Raw genomic sequence first — 27,376 nt, forward strand, 5'->3', positions numbered from 1 at the left:
TTCTCCCTCTGCCTGTGTCTCTGCCTCTCTCTCTCTCTCTGTGTGACTATCATAAATAAATAAAAATTAAAAAAAATTTGGAAAAAAAAAAACAGTTATGCTTAAAGGAACACTTACGCCACTACCCTACTGGATTCTCTCCTTGTATTTTTCTTTAATCATCACAACAAACACATGTAATGGATATTATTTTCCATTATTATTGGAGTCTAAGATATACATTCCCCAACATCTCTGAAATTAGGATATATCTTATTATCAGTGGGATCTTAAATCGGGCATTAATCTTAAATTTGGCATTAATCCCATATTGCATATGACAAAGGTGAGGCCTAGAGAGCTGAGGTCACTTGGCCAGGATTACAAAACTAACAAGTGATGGTATCAATTCCAATCCAGGCAGTTAGGACATATCATCTTCAATTCAGTGTCTTCCTGAATCATCATGCCGCCATGAGGATTATCAAGATAGTACATGTCAAGCATTTAGCTTACTGATGTTTAGTAAGCACTGAATGAAGATCAGTTATGATTATTGTTTATTATTTCTCTTATCATGTAATTATTTCATGCTGTATCTTCTACCCAAAGAAAGATTTCAAAAGGGCAGGGCCTCTGTCTCTTCTGCTACATACTGTATCTGTTTTTCTTAGCACTGAGCTGGGTAGTAAGTGTTTTTTGAATGAATAAGTGAATGCTTGAATGAAGAGAGGACCATTAAGGAGAATTGGAATTATATCATTTGATGACACAATGTTCACCTTAAGTGATTGGTGTGTGCCTCTCTTATGGTACTTACCCCATTCTGTGTTGTAACATTTATTTGTGTAATGATCTTTTATCTTCTTACCAGATTATAAACTCTTTATACACATGCTATTGCATCCCTAGTACCTACAACAGTTTTATTGTATAGAATACACTCAGTACATAACGTTGGACTGGTTGACTTTTGCAGAGTCCTATGCTTCCAGTTTGGGATCTAGCACTGTTTTTGGAGGAAGTTTATCTCTGGGGACTTTTTTAAACAACATAATAAAACTTTTTGCTATTGAAATGCTCTCTTCCAAATTGTCTTCAAGAAGATATCAACCAAATATTCTTGCATTTCTTTATAGACTTAGTGTGAGTTTTGATGGAAATAGTCATAATACTCATTTGAAGAGTAGAGATGGAGGGATCCCTGGGTGGCGCAACGGTTTGGCACCTGCCTTTGGCCCAGGGCGCGATCCTGGAGACCCGGGATCGAATCCCACATTGGGCTCCCGGTGCATGGAGCCTGCTTCTCCCTCTGCCTGTGTCTCTGCCTCTCTCTCTCTCTCTCTCTCATAAATAAAAAAATTTAAAAAAATGTTTGAAAAGTAGAGATGGAGAATAGGTATTTGGGGGATAATTTCTCCCCTTTTTTTGTTTCTGGTTTAATCTGTGTTTAAGAATTAGCAATAATTTTTTTCAGAGAGGGGGATGCCTGGGTGGCTCAGTGGTTGAGCATCTGCCTTTGGCTCAGGTCTTCATCTCGGGGTCCCGGGATCGAGTCCCACATCGGGCTCCCTGCATGGAGCCTGCTTCTCCCTCTGCCTGTGTCTCTGCTTTCCTCTCTGTGTCTCTTCCTCTCTGTGTCTCTTAAACATTTTTTTTTTTCAGAGAGGGCTTCAGAGGGACTGTTCCTCAAATAGCCTTTATTTGCTGGTCTTAAGAATTAAAAAGCGAGAAGACCGGTTTTTAAGCATTGGAGGTTGTTTATCTGAATTACTCACTCTATTGTAGAATAATGAATTTATTGCCTTTCCAATTGGCTACATTTACTGGAAGGCTAAAGAGTGAGTGTCTTTATGCCAAGGAGAATGTTAGGTCGGGGGCCTAAACAATTTACCTGGCTTCTTCCTTTTGGATCTAGCTTCATGTCTTTGGCAGCTGAATGCAAGGGATATTGCGTTCTGCCCTGTTGATGCCAAAAGTTCACAGAAGAGAGCATTTTTGGCAGATTGTTCTTGTTTTAAGGACAAAGGTGTTTGAATTTCACACTTTAATTTTCAGGGACTTGTTCGTACACTATAGGTGAGAGGTTCATAGAATCCTGTATTGTGTACTAAGCACTTGGGGATATAGCACATGTTTCACCTTGATTGGCTGCTCAGAAAGTTCTGTAGTCGCCTTTGTTTCCTGGACTATGCACTAAGCAAGGCCCAAGAGGGAGCATTGAGTGGAATGGAAATTAATTATTGTTGTGTAGCTTCCGGATTCAAATACCTTACACAAAAGGGAGGATATTTTACTAAGTGCGGTGACTTTTTTGACTACTAACAGAGCTACTAAACTCAGAAAATTGTGTATACTGGTTGATACTTGTAGACCAAAAAACAAATGAGTATCTCTGGGTCACCAGCTAACAGTCTCTACATTTGTTTGTACTGATATTATGTGTTAGTTACTTTGTAAAAAAAGTAACCAGGGTACAGCAGGATCCTATAATATATGGTCATTTTTATGCATTTTGAAATATGTCATGCCTTTGCAACTTTCCTGTAAATTGCCTTGTAGATCTAAATATTTGGAGGAGTGTTTCAATTATACATAATTGAAAAAATGTTAGAATTAATGTGTCAACTTATGTTAAAATACAAAGCAAAAGAGGATACAAACACAACTTCTTTTTATTACCTTGTATATACAGGTGGATTCAGGAACCCATTTGATTTCTAGCACTGTCAAATAACTAAATCAAAAGATTTTCTTCTCACAAATGGAGATGAGGGATTTGCTTTCTTTGAGCTAACAGTCCATACTACTCTAGACCAACTTTTTTAATGAGCCCATTTTTTTATTATAATAGTTTTGTACATATACATCAAGAAAATATATAGAAATGTTTTTTTCAGTATTGATTTAATGTCAAAAAATTAGAAACAACTTAAATATGCTTCTGTAGGCAAGTGGATAAATAAATTATTACATGTATCCGATGAAATACTGGGTAGAATTTAAACAGATTTATGTGTGCTGAGTTCAAAACCTATATTTGCAAGTTTCAGAACAATATCAAAAAGATGATTTAATTCATGTACATAAGGTGAATGTAAGTGTATGTATTCCTTTTAAGTGTATGTATTCCTTTTAGAAAAATATACAAAAACAACTCATAATGATCACTTTTAAGGATAGAAAGCCATAGAGACTGGGGAGCTTTGACATTTGCCTTTATATTCCTCTATACCTTTAACATTAAAGGAAAAAAATAAAACCTCATAAAACAGTTGTATTTTGATGCAGAAGCAAAATAATCTGAATTGAATCCTAACTCTTTGGTTGGTTGTTTCTCATATTAGATGCCATTTGATTACCAAGTGAGTGGAAAGAAGAAAATGTGAGGAAAATAGAGTGTATATTTTAATTTTACTTGTGGCAGAAGTCACTAACCCATCACCCGCAGGCCTTGCTGAACCCACCAGATGACACATGTGTGGGACTGTGTGTATGTCCTGCATGTGGAATGCTGCAGCCCCGGCACCTAGTCCTAGGATGCTGTTACAGCGCACCCCTCCCAAACTGGCATTTGTGAGACAATTCTTTAGAGCTTGTTATTATGGAGCCTTTTCTTAGTCTGAGGAGGGGTGCTCTGTTGACAGGGCCAAATTATAGCTTGGATAATTACTTTTGTTCACTTCCCTCTCTCTCTTTCTAATAGATAGCAATGCTATTTTTGTTATGATAATAATGGATACTTAGGGTTTTTCCCTCCAAATTCTTTGTTGTCTTTCTATAATTCACATAATGCATTCAGAATATTGGTGAGTCTTTGATCTTTTCATTTTGTAAATGGTCAAAATGAAATTTTGTGAAAGCAACTGACTCTTTGCAGAGACAATGGCTGAATTAAGACCCACAAAGAATAACTGATAAACTCTCAAATACACGCTTTGTACTGCATCTGAAGAGAGTTGTTGCTTTTAACCCAAAAATGAGATCTTTCTGAGAAACTACCTTTTTTAAAAAAGGCATTTATCAGCAGAAATCATAAAATATCCTTGGATAGAAGAAAATACTGGGAAGAAACATTAATTTAAAGCCATGTATCATAAGCTTTTGCATATTATAACCAAATAAATGTTAAGTTTATAAATTTGTTGAGAAAGACTTAGCCATTTTTATTATATAATTAAAGGTAGGGGGAACACAGTTTTGATTACATGACAGGATAGGATAACAATAAAGATAGGAGGATGGTCTCAGTACTTAATAGGTAATCCTCTATGCAACGTCACAGGTCATGCCTACACTGCATTTGGAAAACCCTTTCACTTATATGGGTCTTGGGATCAACACTAGATATGTAGCAGAAAATAGCTGGATCATGTTTTAATCTGAAAGATTTTAGAATGCCAATCAAACCTTTGGCTTGCTCTAGTTTTCAGAAATACTATGTGAAATGTGGATCATAAAGCAGAATTTGGCTCTAAAACACTGAATTAAAATTATTCTTAGGAAGGCTTCAATTAACTCCACAGCAAAACTACCAGTATTCTCAATTTTGTAGCTAGAGATGCTTATGAGAGTGGCAGATGGCTGCACAAAGCAACCATGTTATTTTATTTCCAAATTTATGTAAACTGAACTCATAAATTTTTATAAAAATAAGTCTTCTCAAATCTACCACAACAGTCCTAGGTCCCAGAATCAAATTCTGGGATTTTAAAAACTTCTTTAAATTTGCTGATGAAGGAAACTCATCATATTTTTTAAAATAGGAACTCGTGGTTTAAAAAGGTTAGAACTTCTGTATCTTTTCTTCCCTGTCAGCTCATCTGCTATGTGTTGACCATGATGGTTGAACATGAGTATTTTGTAGATAGTTCAATTTGGGATTGACCTGGACATAGGAATAACTAGCTGGGAGACTTGACGTAAATGATGTGGCCACTTTAACCTCTCTATCCTCATCTGTAAATACGTAACCACGTGGCTGTTTAAGGATTCAATGAGGGAAACCATATGAAGCAGTTAATTAGCACAGCACTAAGAACATAGTAAGACCATAATAAGTGCTTAATTATTAGCCATTTTTTATCTAAATTCTTTTTTTAAAAACATTGACCAGTGGGAAATAGAAGGAATGTATTGCAATTTCTTTAAGTCTTTAAGATATTTTTTAAAACACTTTTAAAGGTGTACACAGCTTGTATAATGATTAGGAAGCATTCACTTGAACTATGTAGCCTGTAGATGTGGGTTTGAGTTCAGATATTTAAAGGTCGTGCAGTTTGGGCTCTGACCCCAGAATGGATGCTGGCAGGTGGATCATGCCAGTCTGTGCCAACTACACAATGGTTGGGCTTTTGGGAACCCTCCTTGTGGATGATGCCAGCATTGTTATCACATGACTGATGAGGAAATATGACTTCTTACATATAGGTACATTTTCATTGGTTCTGAGTTAGGCAAAATATTTTTGTTTTAACCCCTTTGGTGAAATTCTTGAATTCCAAAGAATTTTAGAACTTATTGGAGGGAGGGGGCAGAGACATTTTGCAAATGAGAAAACTGAGCCCCTGGAAGAGAAAGCACATGCCTGAAGTTCTACTGTTTATTGCTCTCTCTTCTCTGCTGCTTTCTAGAAATCTTTATGTCCCAGTGCGTTGATAAGAATGGAATCCTCATGGAGATTGGGTCTTTTCTTGATTATTCACATTTCTGCCAAGGCTACATTCATTCTTTTTTTTCTAAACTAAGTCAATCATAGTATGGAGTTATGGACACTGCAGGAAATGGGGGTTAATGTATATCCACTTTACAGAACATCTCAGAGGTTGTAGTTAACGGAAAAAGAAAAAAAAATCCTTGTCATTTGCTGGTTTTGGTGATTTCTCTGTGTTTTTCTCTACCTAAGAAGTCAAGAATACAAAAATCATTCTGATTAGTTGAAAGTCTCAACTGGGTTCTAATAACTTGAGTTTTACCTTGACAAAGAAGTGGCATTAATTTCTAAGTCCCCTTTACACGGTCATCATACTCTTGAGACTCAGACCATTCTGTCACAAGCAGAGCATCATCTCAGTTGAAATCTTGCCTAGATCCCATTTGCTACTCAGTGGAAGAAGTTATTTTTAAGTAATATTCCTCTGTGGTCTACATTTTAACTTCACATGTAACTATCTGGAGGGAAAGGAACATGTGACACTTTCCTATGCTCATAACTTTAAAACACCTATATTAAGTCTGATCAAGTTGTTATTATCTTTCTTCATACCAGAGTCTTCTCCTTTGCTATCTTGTTCATATATAAAAATTACCACTTTGTTTTTCCCTTCATATTTTTATTCAATTTAAAATGCATCTGAAAATTCTTAATCTTTACTCAGTTGAAGTATCTCAGTTTTTCTTAGAATTAACAAAGTATCTCAGTTTTTCTTAGAATTAACTTTTTTGTTTTTTTTTACTATAAGAAGTTTGAGATGTAGTAATACCCCAGTAATTGTGTAAAGTAAACAACATTGTCAAGGATGCTTTCTGAATGCCTACTCTAGAAAATCCCAGCTTCTAGGGTAGGTGACGTTGTAGTGATTATCTTATAAAGAGCTGTGTTTTGTTTCAATAAATAAAGGCTGCTGTTTTGGGGCAGCAAAAAAAAACAAAAAACAAAAAACAAAAAAAACCAAACAAGTATCTATAGTTTTTGAAAAAATAATATAGCTTTAAAAATGTACAGGCTGGTTGATGGAGATACAGAATCTCCATCCTAGAGGATAGAGGATGCCATAGTGAGTAGAAGCAATTATAATGTTATCATTATAGTCCAAAGTCTTTAATAACAAGATATTTCTTCTTTATTACAACCTCTGCTCTCCTAACCTTTTGCTAGCTACAGCAAAGTTGCTGGAATGTATCTCTTGACATAAATAGGGTTTTCAAATTTGTTTTCAAATATTAGTGTTTTAAAATCGTGAACTTCACACAATCTCTTTGTGTTACAGTAAGAAAAATGATCAGCATGGACATTTGCTTCATTTAGCTATGGGGAGTGGATGCAAGAATCAAAGCTTTATACTTACTTGGTCATCATCATCTCTCTCTTTTTGGTTTCATTTCTTTTGATACTACATCTATTTCTTATCTCTTCATTTTGTAGTAATAGAAGAAGCCTTAACAGTTGCAAGATTACATATTTATATCAGGGTTCAGACTGTGAATTCATTCTTTTCTAGGGAAGCAGAAAGATCATGTAAAAATGGTGACCACATGTTGACAGAATGCATGATTTAACAAAACCAAAGGCAATCATTTCAAAGAAAAATGTTTTATTTTCTGCCAGCAGAGTATAATGGAGAGAAATTGGCTGGTATTATTTTAAAAAATTGCCCAAATCACTGTAGTTAGTGTAAAATTGTCTCTGGAACTATTTCCTGTAAGTTAACCAGACATATGATTGTATCCTTTCTATTTTGAATACTGAAGCTCACATTTCAACTGTCTTGTATGGAGCCTATCAGGTATAATAGCTCTTTGTAAAGGTGCTTCTTTCTTTCTCTTAGACTATCCCATCTAAGCTTACACCTTCATTCACCCCAAACTCAGAATACTTATAGCTTGGGGCTTTCACAAACTTTGAGCTAAATATTATTCACTAACCAATCAAGACCATAAGCTACTCAAAATGTGCTTCTCCAACCTGCAAAAGTTCAAGTGAAATTAATGTAAACATTGTTTATTGTATTAAAAATTCTGTACACATTTCAGTTGAAAGGAGATTTAATTTTTTATTTAACATGTGGTTCATAGGGCTTGCTGTGTTTTTCTTAGTACCTAAAGTAATTTCAGACCTTATGCACTGGGACCTGCTTATGTTGTTGTAGGTACAGTAAGTATTATTAACAACAAATCAGATTTATATGTCAATGAGAGAATGATGCGGTCTGACATGATTCCAATAGTCACATACCTCTGAGCAAGCCAAAATGGCATGAGCCGCATCGTGGAATATTGGTGGTGGTACCATCACTTTGACCGGTGTTGTTTTCGTTGGCTTAATTAGATGTTAGAGGTGTATGTGGTTGCTTTTAGGTCAGTTGCAGATCAAACCATCCCATGAAATCTGAGCTTGTTTTGGAAGAATTGTGGAGTCAGCTATGGAAACAGATTGAAAAACAGTTTAAATATTATCCACTTTTTATAATACTTGTCTACTCACCTTGGAGACAGATAGGAGTATTGCATTTGTGTCTATGCAATGTCAAAATTACTGGTGCACACAAAATATAGATTATTGATTGATTTGGATTTAGCCTGATGCTAGACAGCAACCAACATGTGGTGTTTGATTGCTTGATCCAGATGGTTGACATTCTGTAAGAATGTTCCAGGGCATTATACTATGCATAGAGAGTAAACAGGCACACTTTACAAGTGTAAGTTTTGCCATCATTGGAACCTCTCCCACCCATCAGTGGGGAGAAAGGGCTTAATTTGTTTAAAACAAAGGTATAGCTCTTACATAAACCCTATTCTCTACTTAGTCAGCTGATATTCGTTATTACCCATTACTCAAGGGTAACTGTTTTATGCTCTTTGTCAGTTCTGAGAAGACTCAGATTTTCTTTTGGGAAAGTGGAGATAGGACTATTTCATTGTTATTAATCCGAAATTTTAGGATATTTTTCATGTATCATCTATGAGTTCAATAACCATGCAATTTCACTGAATCCTATGTGAAAGTAAGGTTGTATATTTCCTTATTGAAGGTTCTGTGATTGTATGAGACACTAACAGTTGAACAGTGGGAGAGGGAGGCGGGTGGGGGAGGACACACCACTTTAAGATGGTATGGGAAATGGGCAATAATTTCAGTGCACTTCGACATATCCCCTAGTAGTTCATTAGTGATATGTAACATACACACAAGTGAAAATAGGATCTTGAAGGGGAAAGATGTGCTCATGTGCTGGAGAACAATGTCTTTGCTTTTCCAGTCACAAAGCATAGAGCCAGGGAAATTAAATGTCTTGTCTAAAATCATACAGTTAATAGTGGCAGAGGTTGGCCCAGCACTCAGATCTCACTACTTATAGATCAGTTTTTTGATTGTAATGAATAACTGTGATTTTCTCATATTTTTCCTTATATTGAATAGCTTCCTTATGTGGACCACCTGTACCTATCCAATTAACTCTACTTATTTTCCAGATGATCTGTCTTTCAATTGCTTTAGTCTAGACCTGCTTACAAGTCACTTTTATAAACATACTGGTTCTATCCAGGACCTCCCACAGATAGCATGAACTGCTAGGATTGACCGGTCTTTGATGGCTCTGTCAACCTCCTCCTGCTTAGGAATGCAAGTTATCCTGAGCACAGAGAGGAAGCAAACTTTCTCAACAGGAAGTCCCTCTTTCTTGGAAATAGTAAGATTTCCTTGGCACAGATATTTCTGTATGACGTCCACCCCACTTAAAGATCTGTTAAATTAATGCTTTGAAAGTGCATAAGTGGGTGGATCTTCAGAAGATACAAACCCCTCACCCAAGTTTATGTTGTCCAAATGAAGACACACAATACCTGTTGAACTCACGTGAAAGTGGAATGTGTTGACATGGAGTAAAGAGGGAATCTTTTCCCCTGCTTTTTATACACAAATTGTCTAGGAGTTTATATGAGTTTATTTGTAACATACACTATAAAAGACCTAAAGCTGGTTTTATGTGTGAAGATCTAAATCTACATTTAGCACATAGTAGCATGTAAATGAATTCTTACAGAAATCTTGATGAAATGAGGCAAATTTGCTCTCATTTTCTGCTTGCTATATCTCTCACAATTTGTATAGAATTTTGTAAAATCAGGAGTTGTCCTTCTGAGCTTGAAGAATTTGGGATTATTCTCTGTAGGATTTGGCTTGATGTTTTTTTTCCCCTCCCTTGTCATCATGGTCCAAATACAGGTATTGATAACCATGCATCATGACTGATTAAAAAAAAAAGTTCCAAAAAGGCTTCTAAATGAAAGCTGTAATTTTGTATTGGATTTCTAGTGACATGAGCAAATCACTTGCTCTTTGCCCTTATGGATTTTATAATGTCATCAGAGTCTATCAATAAAATTATAGCCTACAGTCTAACACACACCATTCCTTACTGTATTGCATATACAGGGGGCAGGGAAGGGGTTGTGCACAAATTGTAGCATGTCTGCCCTGGGATGCATGTTAGCCGACTGTGTGTGTATGTGTTTGCTTTTTTGGTTGAGATCTACTGTACGATCAGTCCTGGAAGCTACAGATGAAAAGCAGTGCTTGACTTTTATATAGGAATGTTCTCTTGCTTCCACCTGCTGTGAGTGAAATTGACTAGAATGTGCCATTCTGATCAATTTCATAAAGCAGCAGACCCTACATATAGACGTGATGGCTGTCCTTTCCACCTGAGCTGTCAGCCTCTACCCAAGAGGGAAAAGGACACTGCCAGAGACTAGGAACACATAGCCAGAAGGAAGTAAGAAGGCCACAGCTACCCCAGAAAGCAAAGCAGATGCACAAACACATAAACACACTTTTAAAATAAATAGAAGGCATAAAAACCCTACAAAGCCCCAAAACCCATACCCAGAGGCAGAGGAGATTCAACTGTAGGAAAACATGGGTTCCAGAATTTTGTTGAATTTCAGAAAGCCTTTCTGGATGGCTGTCTTAGTCATTCTGAAATTTATGGGGATTTAATATCTCATCTTAATTTGTAGGTACCTTGCCAGGTTAAATCCTTTTTTGCTGTGATCTCTTATATGTTCTCTTTGGAGTGTTGCCTCTGTCCACTTTTTTGTATTTTAAACATACAAACCTAACAAAGGGAGTCAAGAATTATGTGAAGATCTTGGATTTCCCCTTGGAAATGCTTTCTGTATTCCTTATTGTTACATTTCTACCTGACTTGGAAGGATTTATGATGATGTGGTGCTCTGAGTAAGACGGTATGGTTAACAAAGGAGGCTAGACAGGCTCTTGACTTCTTTTTCTCTTTTTCGACTCAGTTTGGTGCTCACTGTAGGACCGCCTCCAGAGTGTAGAAAGGAGATGGGACTCTGTTTTAAGATTTAAATATTTTTGACAGGGAAGAATTTATTATTATCAAGGTTTGGTGGGAAGGGGGTAATATCTGTGTTTCTTCCCTCTTTCCCTTCCTTCTTCACAGTAATACCATTCATTTCAAGGACTGATTTACTGTATAAATTTTATTTCAGTAGCACTACTACTGGATTTATTTTTTACTAATTTTGATCATGACTTTTAAGGACATTTAGACCATCAGCATAACCATCTTTCAGCAAGTACTCATTGAAGACATCCATAGGAGGACACTGTCTCTCAACATTATTATTGTGCTAATAACAACAAAGTCTTATTTGGCATGTACTTTAAGAAATTGTTAACATAATCTAATCACTAATTTTTCAGGGACTGCACTCTAAAGACTCATTGTGAAAAGAGCTAGTTTAATTTTCATAAAATATTTTTTTGTACAGGATGCTACCATGGTAAACTGAGCTTTCAGCTGTTATTAAATATTTGAAACTGTAGCTTAAATGTTGTAAATGGACATATGTACACATTTGCCTAGTCAGTATTTTTGGTTTTCTGAGCTATTTTTATTAATAGGTTGAACCCTATAGAATGGTCTAACTCTGATTTTTCCTGATTATTTTTAGGACATTTACAAAACAGCAAAGAAAAAGCAGAAATTCAACCCCTCAGGAAGTCACTTTATAATTATAGTTTCTTCCCACTTAACTTTCTTCATTCACTTCCATTCATTTTATACCTCTTTCTGATTTTTTCAATGTCACCTTACTGCTATACATCTTCATATCCCACACCTTATGTACCCTGTAATTAAATCCTAGTCTCCAGAAATGTTATTAATGGCATTAAACCACAGATTGCTAACAGCCATAGGCCAATTGAGGCATGGAAGAGCCTGCAAAGAGTTCTAGTTTTTAAATGAGATGCCAATATTTTTTCACAAAATGGAAAATTTTACATTAAAAAAAAAACAAATCCCTGGATTTCTATCTTCTGTTAAAAAGGAAGACCTGGCAACTTTGGGTCCATAGTCTCATCTAGTAACAATGTTTGTGTGTGTGTGTGTGTGTGTGTGTGAGTGTGTTTCCTGAATAATGAGTGCCCCTTGTTGGCTGGGCACATGCTCTCCAGTCTGCCAGAGTCCTCACCATTCCCCATTACCTGTTCAACAATAAGGTCCAGTTGCCATTATCAGGTTTGCATTGCTTTCTTGTAAGTAGTTCTCTTTATTCACTTGTATTATTTCTTTAGGTCCTGCAGGTAAATTTATTTATGCTATATTAACAATTTATAAAACCAAAAAACCCTACTCTTCTTGGATATGTGAATTTTATTAGATGACATATGACTAAATCAAATGAAGGAAGTTGTATAGAAGAGAATGAGATAAAAATGATGGGAAAGTAAACAGAATTTAAGGATACTCATGGCACATTTAGTCATGCTCAAATACCACCTCTAAGAATTTTGGAAGTGATGAGTAGTTGGAGAGGTCATAGCTAGAGGCAGCCATGTATATAATTTAATCCCCTAACAACAATGCTGTGTTTATGTGAGAGTGTGTGTATGTGTGTGTATATGCATGTGCATGCACCTGCACATGTATGTATATGAAAAGTTAGGTCCACAACCATGAGAACATGACATAGTTGCCCCATTGCTTTTGAGGACTCATTGATCTCCACACTATCTTTGTAACTGTGCTGTTGGGAAACACTGCTGTTCTCAGAAGCGAGACTGAAGACTAAGTGATCTTTTGTTGGCTAATAACTCAAAAGGAGACCTTGAGGGAAAACCCTTTAAGATGAATATTTCAGCCCAAACAAAACAAAATGAAATACACGGACAAGATAGAAGGTAAATTTAAGAACGGGCTCCTGTAGAGTGCTGGTAGATGGGTAAAAGGCAACAAAATATCCATTTTGGTCAAAGACTATATTAGGCTATGAAAGGTCAGAGAAGAAGTAAGTGTTCAACCATGTGTTACACATTTTGTGTGTTTAAATTTTGGTGGCTTCTAGATTCAGACACTAAGGTGATTTATGGAGACTTTACATTAGGGGCCAATTGAGAAAATCTCTGGCTTTTATTGCCTTATTTCAATTAACCAGGCACTTTTATATGAGCTTATAAGTACCCCTCATGCTTTTCTGCATTTGAGAATTTTCTGTCAACAGTGTGGATTCATGTTACTATTAAAGTTGTGGCGATGATTTGTTTAAAATCAGGAAATTCAGTGCTAACTTTCAATCAATGAGATAATTAGGTCTTTTTAGTTTTATATACACATATAATGATAGAACCTTTGATTTTTCCACAAGCAGCTTGCAAACTCATCAAGAAAATGTGCCCACTTTATTCTTATTTTTTATATTAACATTTCATACATTGATATGTTACCTATCTTTATTCTCCTGTTATGTAAATAGGTGTGGCTCAGAATAACTGTCTTGTAGTTCCTCAAAGTCAGATTTTTATGAGAAGACTAACATCTATCAAGTTTTCTCAAAAGAGTGTAGGATCCAGGAGGACGTGGTTTCTGACTGAGTAATGGAAGCCTGGAACTAAACAGGCATTTCCCATGTTGTCTCACTTCATAAAGCACCTTAACAAGGTAACATGACTCCTTAAGGTATAGATAACCCCTGGCACAGGATAACATCTTGACTACTACATATACATGCTCCATTACCATGGAACCACCTACTGCCAAGGGCCAAAACCTATTAGAAGTGTGAGGTACAGCAGCCAAGGGAAAAACAATGGATGACCCTGGTTATAATAGTTCGGTCAGTGTTACAGAGCATAGAGATGTCAAGATATCATCAATTGGGGCAGCTTCTTACCCTAGACTTGAGTTAGGATCTGAGAATATGCTTCAAGAACCTCATTCTATATAATATTTGGTGTGTTTGTTTTCTCCTGGGTAAGAACCTAAGGTCACTGTCCCAAAAAAAGCCAGTCTAGTGGTAGCACTTTGCATCTCTAGCCAAGCAGCTGGCATAGTGTATATATACAACTGAGTAAAGCACTGCTTTTGGGTTTAGGGGAGCCTGGGCTGTGTGGCTAATGGACTCAATCTTTTGGTTGGAGACCTGTGTGAGATACCTTAGGAAGGAATGAAACCCTTGCCCAGCTTTGCCAGTTCTGGCCAAGCATTTTCTTTTAGAGGAGTGACCAAGCCAAGCATTTTCTCCAAATATTTAGGCCCTTCTATTGCAAGAAGTGGTGACAGGCTAGCATTTGATAGTACTAGCAGGTAAACCTTTATTAAATGAAAAATGTCTTTTAGCATCAGGGCACTTCTGAGGCTCAACTTGGACTCCATAAAACAATATTTGTGTGTTTTTTCAAAATAATTTTACATTTAAAAATTTTTATTGAAGACAGAAATTAGAGTTCTCTCCACCTCCTCCACAAGGAATTTCTCCCATGTAGAAAGAACCAATCTTAATATTTTGGTTTATGGGCATTAATCTAGATTTGGATATATTTTATCTGTATATCCACCTATGTGATATAGAACTACAGTTGTTTGATCCCACTATACTCTCTGCTTTATAAACTGCCTTTCATTGCTTACTATATTGTAAAGAAAAATTTCCCAAGCCACTGAGGATTTTTTTCAGCATCCATGTTCAAGAGCTTGAATATTCCATAATAGGTTTCTAAAGTTCATTTATCAAGGAGACAGTGAATATTCTCTTAGCAATATATTCACACACATCCTTAGCTTTGGTCAAAAAAAGACAAATTTCTAATCCTTTGGATATGTATTTGCCAAAGTGTTCTCTAGGAATTGTAATAATTTACATCCCTGGCAACCATATGCTGTGCTTTTGGGAATTTTGATAAAATATTAAGTAAAAATATGTCTTAGGGTAAAGGATAAGGTATATAGTCTCTTTAAGGCCTGTTTTCTCAGTTGTAGTGTTTAAAGAAAGGGTGACCATTTTACTTAATTATCTCTATTTCACAAAGGAATGCAGGCAGTTACAATATAATGGCATGTTCATTGATGTCAACTAAAAGCATGTGCTGTTTGCAGTGTTCACATGACCATAACTTTCATTTTTCATACTTAAAGATCTTCAAACTTGTCAAAGCATGCTTTCTCCTTTCCAAGTTTCTCCTATCAAGCTTGAAAGTTTTCAAAAGCTTTCTTCCACTTAGTTGTGCTTTCAAAAGTGTTTGAAATCACACTTAGAGAAAATTAAAGGAAAAAGTGAATTTTCCCTCTAGAAAAGGTCATTTGAATTTGAATTCCAAAGTAATTTAGTTTGGAACTTACACCAATTAACAGCAAATCCATCTACTTCAAATTGCAACGTTTATAAGCCTGGAAAACAGGGTTTTGTTGAACATTTCATTAAGAAATTAATGTTTTCATAACGCTTATGGAACTTATATATACATGATTATAAATTAAGTAAAACTTTGTCAGTGACTTAACTGTCACATAAATATGATAGAGAAAGGGGAAATCATGAGGACTTTTTTGCTGTAGAGGTGGTGTACTGTGGGGGTGAGAGGGACTTATGTGAGTCATTTTACCAAGATTCAAATTTCTGCTGCAACCCTCACTGGCTCTGGGCAAGTTACCTCGCTCTCTGTGCTTTGATCTTCTTATTTGTGAAATGGAGGCAGTAATACTTCCAGAGTGGCCAGCTGTCCTGGTTTGCCCAGGAGTTCCCTGCTTTAGCACCAGAAGTCTAAGATCTGGGGAAAGCCGTCCTTAAGACAAGAAATTTAGTTTTAGGGGCACCTGGTTGGCTCAGTCAGTTAAGCATCCAACTCTTGATTTCAACCCAGGCCATGATCTTAGGGTCCTGGGATTGAGCCCTACTTCGGGCTCCGTGCTCAGCAGGCAGTCTGCTTCTCTCTTTCTCTCTCCCCCTCTCTCTCTCCACACTTCCTTGCCCTCTCCCTTGCACTCAAGCTCTCTCTAAAATAAACAAGTCTTTAAAAAATCTCCTGGTTTTGGGGGGAAGGGTATGGCAGGTTTGAGGGAAAGTACAAAACCCATACAGTGGCCCCCAAAAGAGGGGCTGAAAGATACACTGTTTTTAGTATCAGATGTGTCCAGAGATTGTCTTCCATAGTTGCTGTTACTTTTTTCCCTTTATGGCTGATATTGGCAACCGTGACTTAGATAATATTTAAAACATTTAGGCTGTGGCCAAAAGAGAGTAAGCATTAAAAGATGTCCGCTTTAAAAAAAAAAAAAAAAAAAAAAAAAAAAGATGTCCGCTTTTAGTATTACATTAAGGATTAAGGTTCATGCTATTCTTTCATAGTACTGAATAACCTTAAAAAGCAGAAACATCATGTGTAGATTCCTGCTATTGATACTATGGAAATCAGTACTGTAGCTCCTTGGAGTGGTAGCAATTCCAGCAATTGCCCTTTGCATGGTCAGTAAAACATCCTGCTGTCACAGGGTGCCCCACCATTCCCTCTCATTTTGCCTTTCAGCAGAGACGTTCTGACCCTTTCAAATATTTAGCAGTAGACTTTCCTCTCAATGTGTGCTCACGACTCCTGTTACTGTTAATGGAAGTTACACATGTGTGCTCACCAGGATGAGAAAGCCTTTATCCCATGTTGGGCAAAGACCCGTGATCCTGAATCTCTTTCTAAACTTCAGACCTGAAGAGAACAGTGCAGGGAATTGCTAGCTTTCTCACTATATTAGCTGCTTCAATTTCCTTTTAATTGGAGCCTGCAATCCAGATTCTTGTAACTTCAGGAGGATGAACAATATAAATTAAGATCTGGATGCTTTCCAGGAAGGGCTCAGCTCAAAGAACACTTTTTTTTTTTCTTTTAACACAGTTGTGGCTATTCACAAATCGCATGCAGTTGCCTAATGAGTCCATATTTGCTTCTGAGGTTTCACATTTGCAAACTACACTGCTGAGAAAGTAAGTGAAGTGTTCACCCACCTCTGGTGTGAGCTGACTGATTTAATGTACAGGACAGATAAATACTAGAATAGTCAAAATTCTAAACCGCTAGCACAGAGCCTTCAAATACAATATCTTACCCTTGTTCCGGACATTCGTTTCTCCCTAAGAATTCTTTTTAATGTATAAGACTTCAATTTATGTTTAAGAACTAGTAAACTATAGCAGTTTGACAGCCATTCACACTTAATTCTGTGCATTAAACCAACAGCATTCTTTTCCACAAACATCCATTGTTAGGACAATGCTCTCAGACAGAATTTATGAGAAATGGAATTATGTTACCAAGGAGATAGCATTTACTATAATGAAGAGTAGATCCTAGAAAATGGCCCCTTTTACAGCCGCTCAGAGCAGAGCCACAAAAGCAATTGATTGGTCTTGGCATTTAGTCTTATATCAGCTGTGTCATCCATAGCTTCAGGAGTGAGAACACTAATCTAAAGTGACATTTCTGTTCTGGCGGGCTTTTCTGCCCTGATGAAAGCAATTACTTCATTCCTAAATGATAATTTGCAGGAGTTTCAACCACTTTAATTGATAATTTTTTTTTTGTTCTGAGTTCAATTGTGAAGTGATTAGCTGATTTGGTAAATAGAAATTTAAGGTGTGAAATATACAAGTTGCTCCAAGGTAAAGTGCTCTTTATTGGGTGGAGAGAAATTACTTGATAAAGCCACAGTTTTTCCATTATTATGGAACTGCCAGTTGTACAGCTTAAAGTTCTGGGGGAAAATGAAGAACAAAACACTTTGATTCATGAGGTTTTTGGCAGACACCAAAGCATACAATGAATAGTTTGGTCTTGCTGTGGTTCATTCAAGGATTATTTGAATCAAGGTGAACATTGGTTGAAAAGGATTGTGCAGACCTCTCAGCTTTCTTTATTACTATTCTAATGACTCATTCTGGAATTAAATCCTCTTATTTAAAGTGTTAAGAATAAAAACGCTCATTGGCTAAAACCAATTAATTTAATTATTAAGTTCAAACATACACAAGGCATTTTCTGAAGATGAGGGAAGGCACTCAGTTGAATGGCTCTAATTACTCTTTTGATCTATTTTACTACAAGTCAAAAATGGGTCATGATTATTCAATCAGAATATATCTTAGTTAAAAATTTTAAGGATGCATCTTAATTTTGATACTTTCTCAAATGTTAGCAGTTGCCGATTTTTTGGTACTCTTTTAAAGCCATCAATTTCATGATATTTTCTCACATGGGGAAAAATAATGGTCATTCCACATGTTAAATGAGAAAAATAAAGCAAGAATGAAGGTCAAACTGATTTAGCACATCAAACAGTCTTTGTCAGCCAAGCTTAATATATCCTGAGTTTGTGGAACAAATGAAATTTTGCTGCTATGTTACACTTTGCTTCCAAACAACCATTACAACTGGTTTTATATATTGTGTGAGCATCAGACCATCAAACAGTGCATCTTTACTGATGTGTTGCTGCAGCGATGATCTACAGCAGCAATCTGCCATTTATATAAGGGCAAAATGTGCATCTATATTTAGTTGTGAAATTGGCCTATTATACTCTTGATGTTTACAGAGGCTAACATAAATTAATGATGACAGCTATGAGCAGTGCATTAGTTAAGCAGCAGAGTTCTTACCTTGAACTGGAAGGTTCCAGTTTTCATTTCCAGCATATACTATACTGTGTTCTTTACACACTAAAGGAGGGTTTCTGAAATTATTACCTTTTCTTGGAGAGCATTAAAAGACTCCAATCTGTGAGCTATGTAGTACTTAATCCTACTAGATAATAGCTGTTTATGCATTTCTCAATTCTATTGCCTTGTGAGAAAGGTGATATTTACAATCATAAGGAAAAATACTCTTGAAAGATTTTTTTCTTTGCAGTAGGTTGATTTGATGGACTTTGAACTCTAGGTGATGCAATGTGTTTTGGGCCATTTTATTGAAAGTAATGAAAGAAAGGCAAGCAGTGCTAGAATCTTAACTTTTTCCTTGGGAATCCTCCTCATTCTGCTCATGTCAGGGCAGGCATAGGTACTGGAGTAACTATAGATTTCACCATTAACTATGACCAGAGATCTGACAAGTATGTAGGTGTTCAAAGGTTCATGAGTTAAAATGCTGAAACCTTTGATGAATTTTTGATGGCTGCATTTTTAATACAGGTCGACCTTCTTCCTTTGAGGCTGCATGCCAGATTAATTGATAAATAGTAGAAGTCTGTAGTGCTGGGTTCTCCTAAGCAAAACAAGTAGGAAAATCTATAAAAACCTGCCTTTCTGCCTTCTTAGAAGTACTTTAAAAAGGCAAAATTTAAAGTGGTTCTGACTCTACCTTTCCCATCCCTTACAGTTAGAGGACCAAAATCTTCTGTGTTCTTTTATAGGGACTGGTTATTGTATTCTAAAAGTTTACATGAAGGTGTTAAAACTGAGTCCGAGAGAGAGGATTTTCATGTAGATGTAGTGTGAGTCTTTTGATAATGTCCTGATCGGGAGCTGTTCTACAAATACAATTATAAATTATATAAAAAGAACTGACAAATATCTAGCTATTAAGAAGTCACCAGAGAGGAAGAAACATTTAAGTTGACTTACTTTTGTTGTTACTCTCTGACAATTATTTTGCTCCTTGTTATCCTCTGTAGATCTCCAGTTATAGTATTTTCATAATCATCATAACTATTTCTGCAAAGTAGGAAATCAAAATAATCAATTTTGCAAAGCTAAATTTGATAAGCCACAAAGGATAACTTACCACTTTTAATTTAAGGAGTCATCAAGTGCAAAGTTATCTGTTTTTTCCCCACCATGGACAAGTGGCCCAATAAATAATTAACATCTTTATCCAGTTCTATGGCAGCTTCAGAGAGATTGCAAAAACGGAGTCAATTCCGTAATATTGGCTTTGTGATAGTCGCAGTTTCTGTTCCTTTTTACCTTTTTTTTTGGGGGGGGGGGTTATCTTTTGCAAATAATTTCATTATTTGGCCTTGTCCCCAGGATAGAAGCTAAAGCAGCAAATGCAGCTGGTACTTCCACATTACCCCACTCACCAGGCAGTATGGGTGAGCTCTCCATGGTCCTGGATTTGGGGTTTGTCTGACATCAAGGAGAATTTCTAAATTTATGAGGTTTTGAAAAATATTTTGAAAGATCAACTTTCTACCGGGAGTATTCATAAAATCATTTTGACCAATAATTATCATTGCAATTTTGAAGTTTTTATAGAAGTTTTCACAATTCTCCTGAGTAATTCATCCCCTTAACAACTGTTTGCATATTGTTTATACACACACACACACACACACACACACACACACACACACAATTGCTTGTCTTGCAATTGAGTGCCATTTTTTCTACTTTCGTGAATTAAAAAATGGCCACTTTTTACTCCTAGTAAGAAAATCATTGATTTGAATCTTTAACCATTCACTAATGGAATATATATGTTTTATTTGAAAAATTAAATATAGCTGTGATACAACAGACTTAGGCATAAGGAAGACAGTAATGAAAAATAAGTATCTTTTGCAATAAAGGAGTTTCATTTTGCTTAAAGTATGCAGTGTGATATGTCAGAACCAGTGACTAGAAATCATACTGGTGAGAACATTGTATACATTATAAATGAGTATTATGGACCTCAAACCATAGAACAATCAGTGTGAGTCAAGTTTAGGTCTTCATTTAATAATACTCGTATTACTGTGTGTTAGGCACCATTTAAATATTTTATAAAAATTAATTCATTTAATTTAATCTCAACAAGAACCTTTTGAAGCAGATAGTAATATCATCCCATTTCACAGATGAAAGAAACTGAGGCAGAAAACTAAATAAATTGCTCAAGCTACATAATCAGTTAAGTTCTAGAGCCAGGATTTAAATACAGGCATTGTGCCTCCACTATCCATGCATTTAACCTCTACCTTCTGCAAATGTGGAAGATATGCTGAGAGAGGCATCAAAGAGAACTTAATGTGATAATCATGATTTTAGGGAACATGAAAAGAGTTTATAATAAATAGTCTGTTTAAGGGTTGTCACCAACAAAGGTTAATGAACATGCCCCTCCCTTCCTGGCTGCCTAACCAGTAGTGGGGGAGGGGCCATTTCTGCAGCTGAAACTTATTTATTTATTTATTTATTTATTTATTTATTTATTTAAAAATATCTATTTATTCATGAGAGACACACAGAGAGAAGCAGAGACACAGGCAGAGGGAGAGGCAGGCTCCACGCAGGGAGTCTGATGTGAGGATTTGATCCTGAGAGTCCGGGATCAATGCCCTGAGCCGAAAACAGATGTTTAGCCAATGAGCCACCAAGGTGTCCCTGATTTTATTCCCTTTGGTTTGATTCTACTTGTCACTACATGGGGAATTAAACTGACCAAAGTGAAAGTCATAAGTGGTGATAGAGAAAGGAGTTCGAGAGGACAAATGAAGAAAGCAAACAGGTGTTTAGAATTATGGATGCCGTACCTAGACTCGGGGGGAAAAGATGGTATAAAGGAAGCTTAGTCAAATAAAATTATTATAAAAATTATAGAGAAAGAGGGTGGTAATCAGATGTGGCACTAGGGTTCAAACAGTTGGGCTTTTTCCCCCAAATAAGTTTTATGATTATTATAGTAATAGTTATTACTTAGATACTGTTTACCATATGATAGGAATTTTTCACTTTACATTTATTAGTTCAATTAGTATAATGAATATAATGAAGTAGGAACTATAATCATGTCTGTTTCCCAGATAAAGAAATTGAGGCCTAAAGAGATGGAGAGACCTAGAGAAGGTTGTGGGGATAGTAACTGTATGATGGTGTGAATACTCACAGTCTGGCTGCAGAGCCCACACCATGAACACCTGTGGCTTCCAAGAAAGTTTAAGGATGGGTTGAGTATATTTTCAACGTTCCTAAGTCTTTCCAACTTCTTAAAATTCTTCTTTGTTGGGAAACTCTGAAGTAGACTCTACCATATTTAAAGTTTACAACCTATCTTAATTTTTTAAATTCAGAATTGTCGAAGAAGTTCACTGTTTCATAGTTTACCATATACATAACTATCATATGAGCCATTGCAGTGGTCCCAGGAGATTGGTTTGTAATCCTCATGTTGTAAAATGATAAAATTGAGGCTCAACTTTGTTACTTAAAATCACAATGCCTATGAATGGCCAGGATGGGTCTTGTAATTCCTTCATCAGGACTCTTTCCACAAAACATATAACTTATCAAGGAACTTAAAAGATATGAGAGTATTAAAAGAATTACATTCAATAAGTGCTGTCCCCTAACTCTTCATTACTAGTAATTTTTTATTGCTTATTATCTATAGTTAAAGGTATAACTTCAAAAACATATAAAATTTGTTGCCATTTTTAAAAAGATTTTATTTATGTATTCATGAGAGACACACAGAGAGAGGCAGACATAGGCAGAGGAGGAAGCAGGTTCCCTGTGGGGAGCACAATGAAGGACTCCATCCCAGGACCCCGGGGTCATGACCTGAACCAAAGGCAGATGGTCAGCTACTGAGCCACCCAGGAGCCCCTGTTGCCAAGTGTTAAACAGAAATCTACATTAATATTATTTTAACCAGGGATGGTTGTTAAGGAAAGTTAATTATGGCAACATCACAAAAAGAGTAGGGGATTCAACTTTTAAGTTTTATAAGAGGAAATTCTAGATAATAGATCATTGCCCTTTTGGTTGTGAAGAAGCCCTTTGGAGATTCTGAAAATCATTTACTATCTTCCCAAAATATAGACACAATTTTGTATATGACTTCTAAATTTATTTACAAGCAAGTCAATTAAAAATACATTTGTGTGTATGTGTAGATATATGTATTTATGTGTGTTTTGTGTATATCTTTGGAAATTGTTGATTTTGTTGTTTGGTTGTTGTTGGTAATTACTGGTGAGGATGATGATATCGTCATCAAAGAGAGTTGAATTTTTGATTTGCTGAGGATTAAGGAAGAGTCTTTCTTTCTAGTTATCCAAGGACTACGTGAGAGAACGTGTGAGCAATGGGAAGTTTGGACTCAGGGAGTAACTTACTGCCAATCTGAAGTTTAATCATTTTTTATATGGCAGAGATTAGCACCATAACATTTAAACATTTTATTTATTTATTTATTTATTTTAGAGAGAAATGCTTGTGCACAAATGGGAGAGTGGCAGAGGGAGGAACAGAATCTTAAGCAGACTCCTTGCTGAGCACAAGCAGGACCCAGGGCTTCATCTCACAAGCCTGATGAGATCATGATCTGAGCCCAAACCACGAGTCAGGCAATTAACCAACTGAACCACCCAGGCACTCTACTACCTTACATTTTATTCACATACAACCATTCCATTCCTTCTGTGGAATTCCAGAAGTACAATGATAATTTTTGGTTTAGAACAGAATTTACAAATACACAGTTTAAGTCTTCATGTAGTCCTTAATTCAATTTGAGAATTACTTATAACTGCTCTGCTTCACAAAAGCAGGTATAAGATTAATCCACAATCTGTGTTGTTACCTTAAGGTCTTTGGCTTAATCTATTCTAGCAGCATTCTATAACCTTTATAATTCTTTGACTGAATTTTATTGATATTACCCTCAAAACCAATTACTATTTATTATAAACATAGTACTGTCATTCTGAAAGTCTTCTGAACTGTGATGTCTGTATAATGCTGTGATGTGGGAGTCATAGAAACCCTTGTTATTAAGATTATGGCCAAGGCACATACTCCAGTAGGGTAACACAGAGTGTTAGAGATTTAAAAAAAAAGTGTACGGATGGGGAGAAGAAAAACAACAAGAAGGTGATTCAGGAGCACATGAAGTAAATTCTGCCCAGTGATATTTTAGATAACTCAAGTATCAGAGAACATTGATTGGGCAAGGCATCCAAAGACATTAATGTCCATGTGTTCTTCTTCCTGGAGTGGAAATAGGAAACTCATTCTCCTCTATGTAGCTTTTGGAGCTCCTTGAACTTCTCCCTGTGATCTTGAGCTTTGCTTACCTCCTCCCCTATAGAATTGGTTTCTTTTTCCCTTAAATTATTGATAAGCCTATGTATTAATAACAATTTCAGAATAATGACCTAATCATCTACTTGCTTCAGTTGAACAGAGAAATTCCTAGTATGAGTATTAGTAATATTAATTAGATAACAAATGAGCCCATTTGAGATTCTTTGAGTGACATATATAAAGAGAAAGTTCCATATAACATCCATGTAAGACTACCATCAGAATTGGCCTCTCATAAATTCTTACCTAATTATGAAATACATCCCTGCTTGTTTATTGACCAATGGCATATTTTATTAGGCTTGCATTATTTTTTTAAAGTTTAATCAGTTAATGTAAAATTAAAACATAACATAAAATTGGAAATTCCATGTAAAAATTCAGATTTTGTTCTCTAGAAATAGCAGCACTGGAAAACTGGCAACACCAGGTGTGCCTTCCTCTAGAACAGCAGTCACCTGAAACTGTGCATGTTGTCCCTTTGCCTGAGCTGTTGTCCTCCAGGTCCCCACAGAGACCATCAGGCCTCTTCACTCATTGACATTCCCTGCCTTAACCCAGGGAGCCCTTGAGTTTATAACCTTTGCCTAGAGCTCCATTATAGTCACTTACTGAACAACAACAAAAATTCTAAGTTTAGCCCACCTTCTGGAGTACTCTTTGATTAAAAGAACACAAAAAGAGCAAAGCACTGAACTTGTACCATTGAACTCTACAAGAGATAGATAAAACATGTCAAAGGACATAGTTCTTTTGGCACAGCTGACCTAAGTGATATTAGATATATTACCTTTATTATATAAAGGGAGGGATAGAAATGGTTCTTTTGTCCTAAGATGATGACCTAGATCCTGGTTATACTTAAACTTTATCAGATTTTAAGGCATCTCTCACTTTATTTACTAATTTTCTTTTTTTAAAAGATTTTTTATTTATTCAGGAGAGACACGGAGGGAGGGAGGGAGGGAGGGGGAGAGAGAGAGAGAAAGAGAGAGAGAGAGAGAGAGAATGAGAGATGCAGAGACACAGGCAGAGGGAGAAGCAGGCTCCATGCAAGGAGCCTGACATGGGACTCGATCCTGGGACTCCAAGATCAGGCACTGGGCTGAAGGCGGCGCTAAACTGCTGAGCCACCCGGGCTGCCCCATAATTTTCAACAAGACAGAGTTTACTATTTATAAAATTGCATGAAGGCCAGCTATGATTTGGGAGAAATAAATGGCATTACCATGCTTTCTCCTTGTGAATTAGTGATGTTTCTGCCTGAGGTTATCACTTGAGACCTCAAGAGACAAAGGTTTATCATCTGAGACAGCTATGATGCTGAAAATGATGTTAACTGGTCTAGTACTGAGAAATTGGTTAGTTAACTAATGTAGAATATTTTATTAATAGAGTGAAACTGGTTGGGATATTGGCTTAGCAAGTATTTATTTGACCAGAGTGTGATGGCATTACTTAAATTTTGTAGATCCTCAGATATTCTAAATGTCTATAGTGAATACAGTGTTTCTACCATGAAAAACATCCGGGATGCTATAATGTAATACGAAGTGTTATTGTCTGTATTATACTAGTAGAAATCGGAGCCACATTCCTGAACTCATTTTGTTTTGGTTTTGTTTTTTTTTAATAATAAATTTATTTTTTATTGGTGTTCAATTTGCCAACATACAGAATAACACCCAGTGCTCATCCCGTCAAGTGCCCCCCTCAGTGCCCGTCACCCAGTCACCCCCACCCCCCGCCCTCCTCCCCTTCCACCACCCCTAGTTCGTTTCCCAAAGTTAGGAGTCTTCCATTTTGATCCAATGTCCAGTCTGCCTTCCTTGCTTGTTTCTTTCTTTCTTGTTATTTTATAATAGGAAACTAGAAAGCCAGATTCAAAGATTTTAAAACACTTTCAGAGTTCCATAAAATTGCCACTTACAAATGATTTTAATAGTACCTTGATACTGTAAATATTGCCCAATTACTTATCATCAGGGTCTGATTTCAGTTTCATTTCTTGTCAGACATAAAACAGAGCAATTCAGAATCGGTGGACTTCTGTCAGAGGCTCAAACGCAACTTCAGTTGTGCCAATTCTGCCCTCAGCAATGTGGGCAAACTTCAAACAGAAATGCACATGAATAGTAAAAGGAAAATGCTGGATCCCACCTGTTGAATCTTCTGTGAAGTAATATGTCTATAATGTTTATAAATTTTAATAACCCATATGGGGCTTTATCTTTCAACATTAAATTTATATTATTTTCAAGTTTGACTTTTCTGGGTAATGTATTTTATTCTCTAGTATCTTAAAGAATCTATCCATCTACTAATGTATATTCATTCATAAAGAATTGACATTATCTCTTATCGACCAATTACCAGCACATTTATAAAGTTACATGTAAATCTTCATTTTCAGTGGGATGTTTTCTCTATCTGACTTAAGGTATGATACTTATTGAGGGCTGGAAGCACAATAAACACCCTTCATAGAACCAACAAATAAAATGTTGATGTTTACCCTTTGTTCCCCAAGATGACATTTGAAGTACATTTTAAAAAATGAGTGCTTTTGATGGCTTAAGATCCCATAGTGATAACAGTTAAATGAACAAAATCATTAGCCTAAGAATAGATACATGAATACTAGTCTCATCCCTTCAGTTGCTTATAGCTGATAATAGCAAGCATTACCTGTAAATTTTAGGTCTTAGAAACAAAGAACACATCTTATAACACATGGCCAAATAGAGGAGAAAACCTAATGAGCAAACTGTTTTTTATTCATTGCAAGTAAGTTTATAGAGTGTAAGTCCGGGGGTAGAATTTGTGGTTTTAGTGTTCATTGTCTAGAATTCATTTTACTATGGTGCTAGAATTTGAAAGACTTTGGTAGATTTTTGCTGGGGAAAAAAGGAAACAAAAAGAACACAATTTCTATCTGATGGTCAGAAGCACCTGTTCTAAAGAACACTTTTTCACTCCGTTGATTGCAGTTTACAAGCATTGAGAAAGGAGAAATCCCGAGATGCTGCTCGCTCCCGCCGGGGAAAAGAAAATTTTGAGTTCTATGAATTGGCCAAGTTGTTGCCTCTTCCTGCAGCCATCACTAGCCAGCTTGACAAGGCATCCATCATTCGACTTACAATTAGCTATCTGAAAATGAGGGACTTTGCTAACCAAGGGGACCCTCCATGGAACTTGCGAATGGAAGGCCCTCCACCTAACACATCAGTAAAAGGTAAGTTTTAAGCCCATGCTTATTCTGGAATATGGTGGTCTGTAGGTGTCTCTAAGATAAAATGTTTACTATCATCCT

General features: G+C 36.3%; 1 protein-coding gene and 1 long non-coding RNA gene across 6 annotated transcripts in view; one reads left to right on the forward strand and one right to left on the reverse strand.

The window, feature by feature from the left end:
- Positions 1-27,376, forward strand: part of NPAS3 (neuronal PAS domain protein 3) — an 845,222-nt gene that overhangs the window by 230,650 nt on the left and 587,196 nt on the right. For all 5 annotated transcript variants that reach the window (XM_038544466.1, XM_038544462.1, XM_038544464.1 and 2 more), the window contains exon 2: positions 27,054-27,298. In XM_038544466.1, coding sequence (XP_038400394.1) covers positions 27,054-27,298 — 245 coding nt within the window. The remainder of the gene's footprint in view (positions 1-27,053; positions 27,299-27,376) is intronic.
- On the reverse strand, positions 5,397-17,251 carry LOC102151243. The gene is made up of 5 exons (XR_005363119.1): positions 17,106-17,251; positions 12,221-12,313; positions 7,934-8,118; positions 7,047-7,195; positions 5,397-5,879 (listed from the first exon to the last, which is right to left on the reverse strand). It is a non-coding gene; the product is annotated as an uncharacterized LOC102151243 (long non-coding RNA).

This window comes from Canis lupus, chromosome 8 (genome assembly GCF_011100685.1).
Source record: "Canis lupus familiaris isolate Mischka breed German Shepherd chromosome 8, alternate assembly UU_Cfam_GSD_1.0, whole genome shotgun sequence".
NCBI lineage: Eukaryota > Metazoa > Chordata > Mammalia > Carnivora > Canidae > Canis > Canis lupus.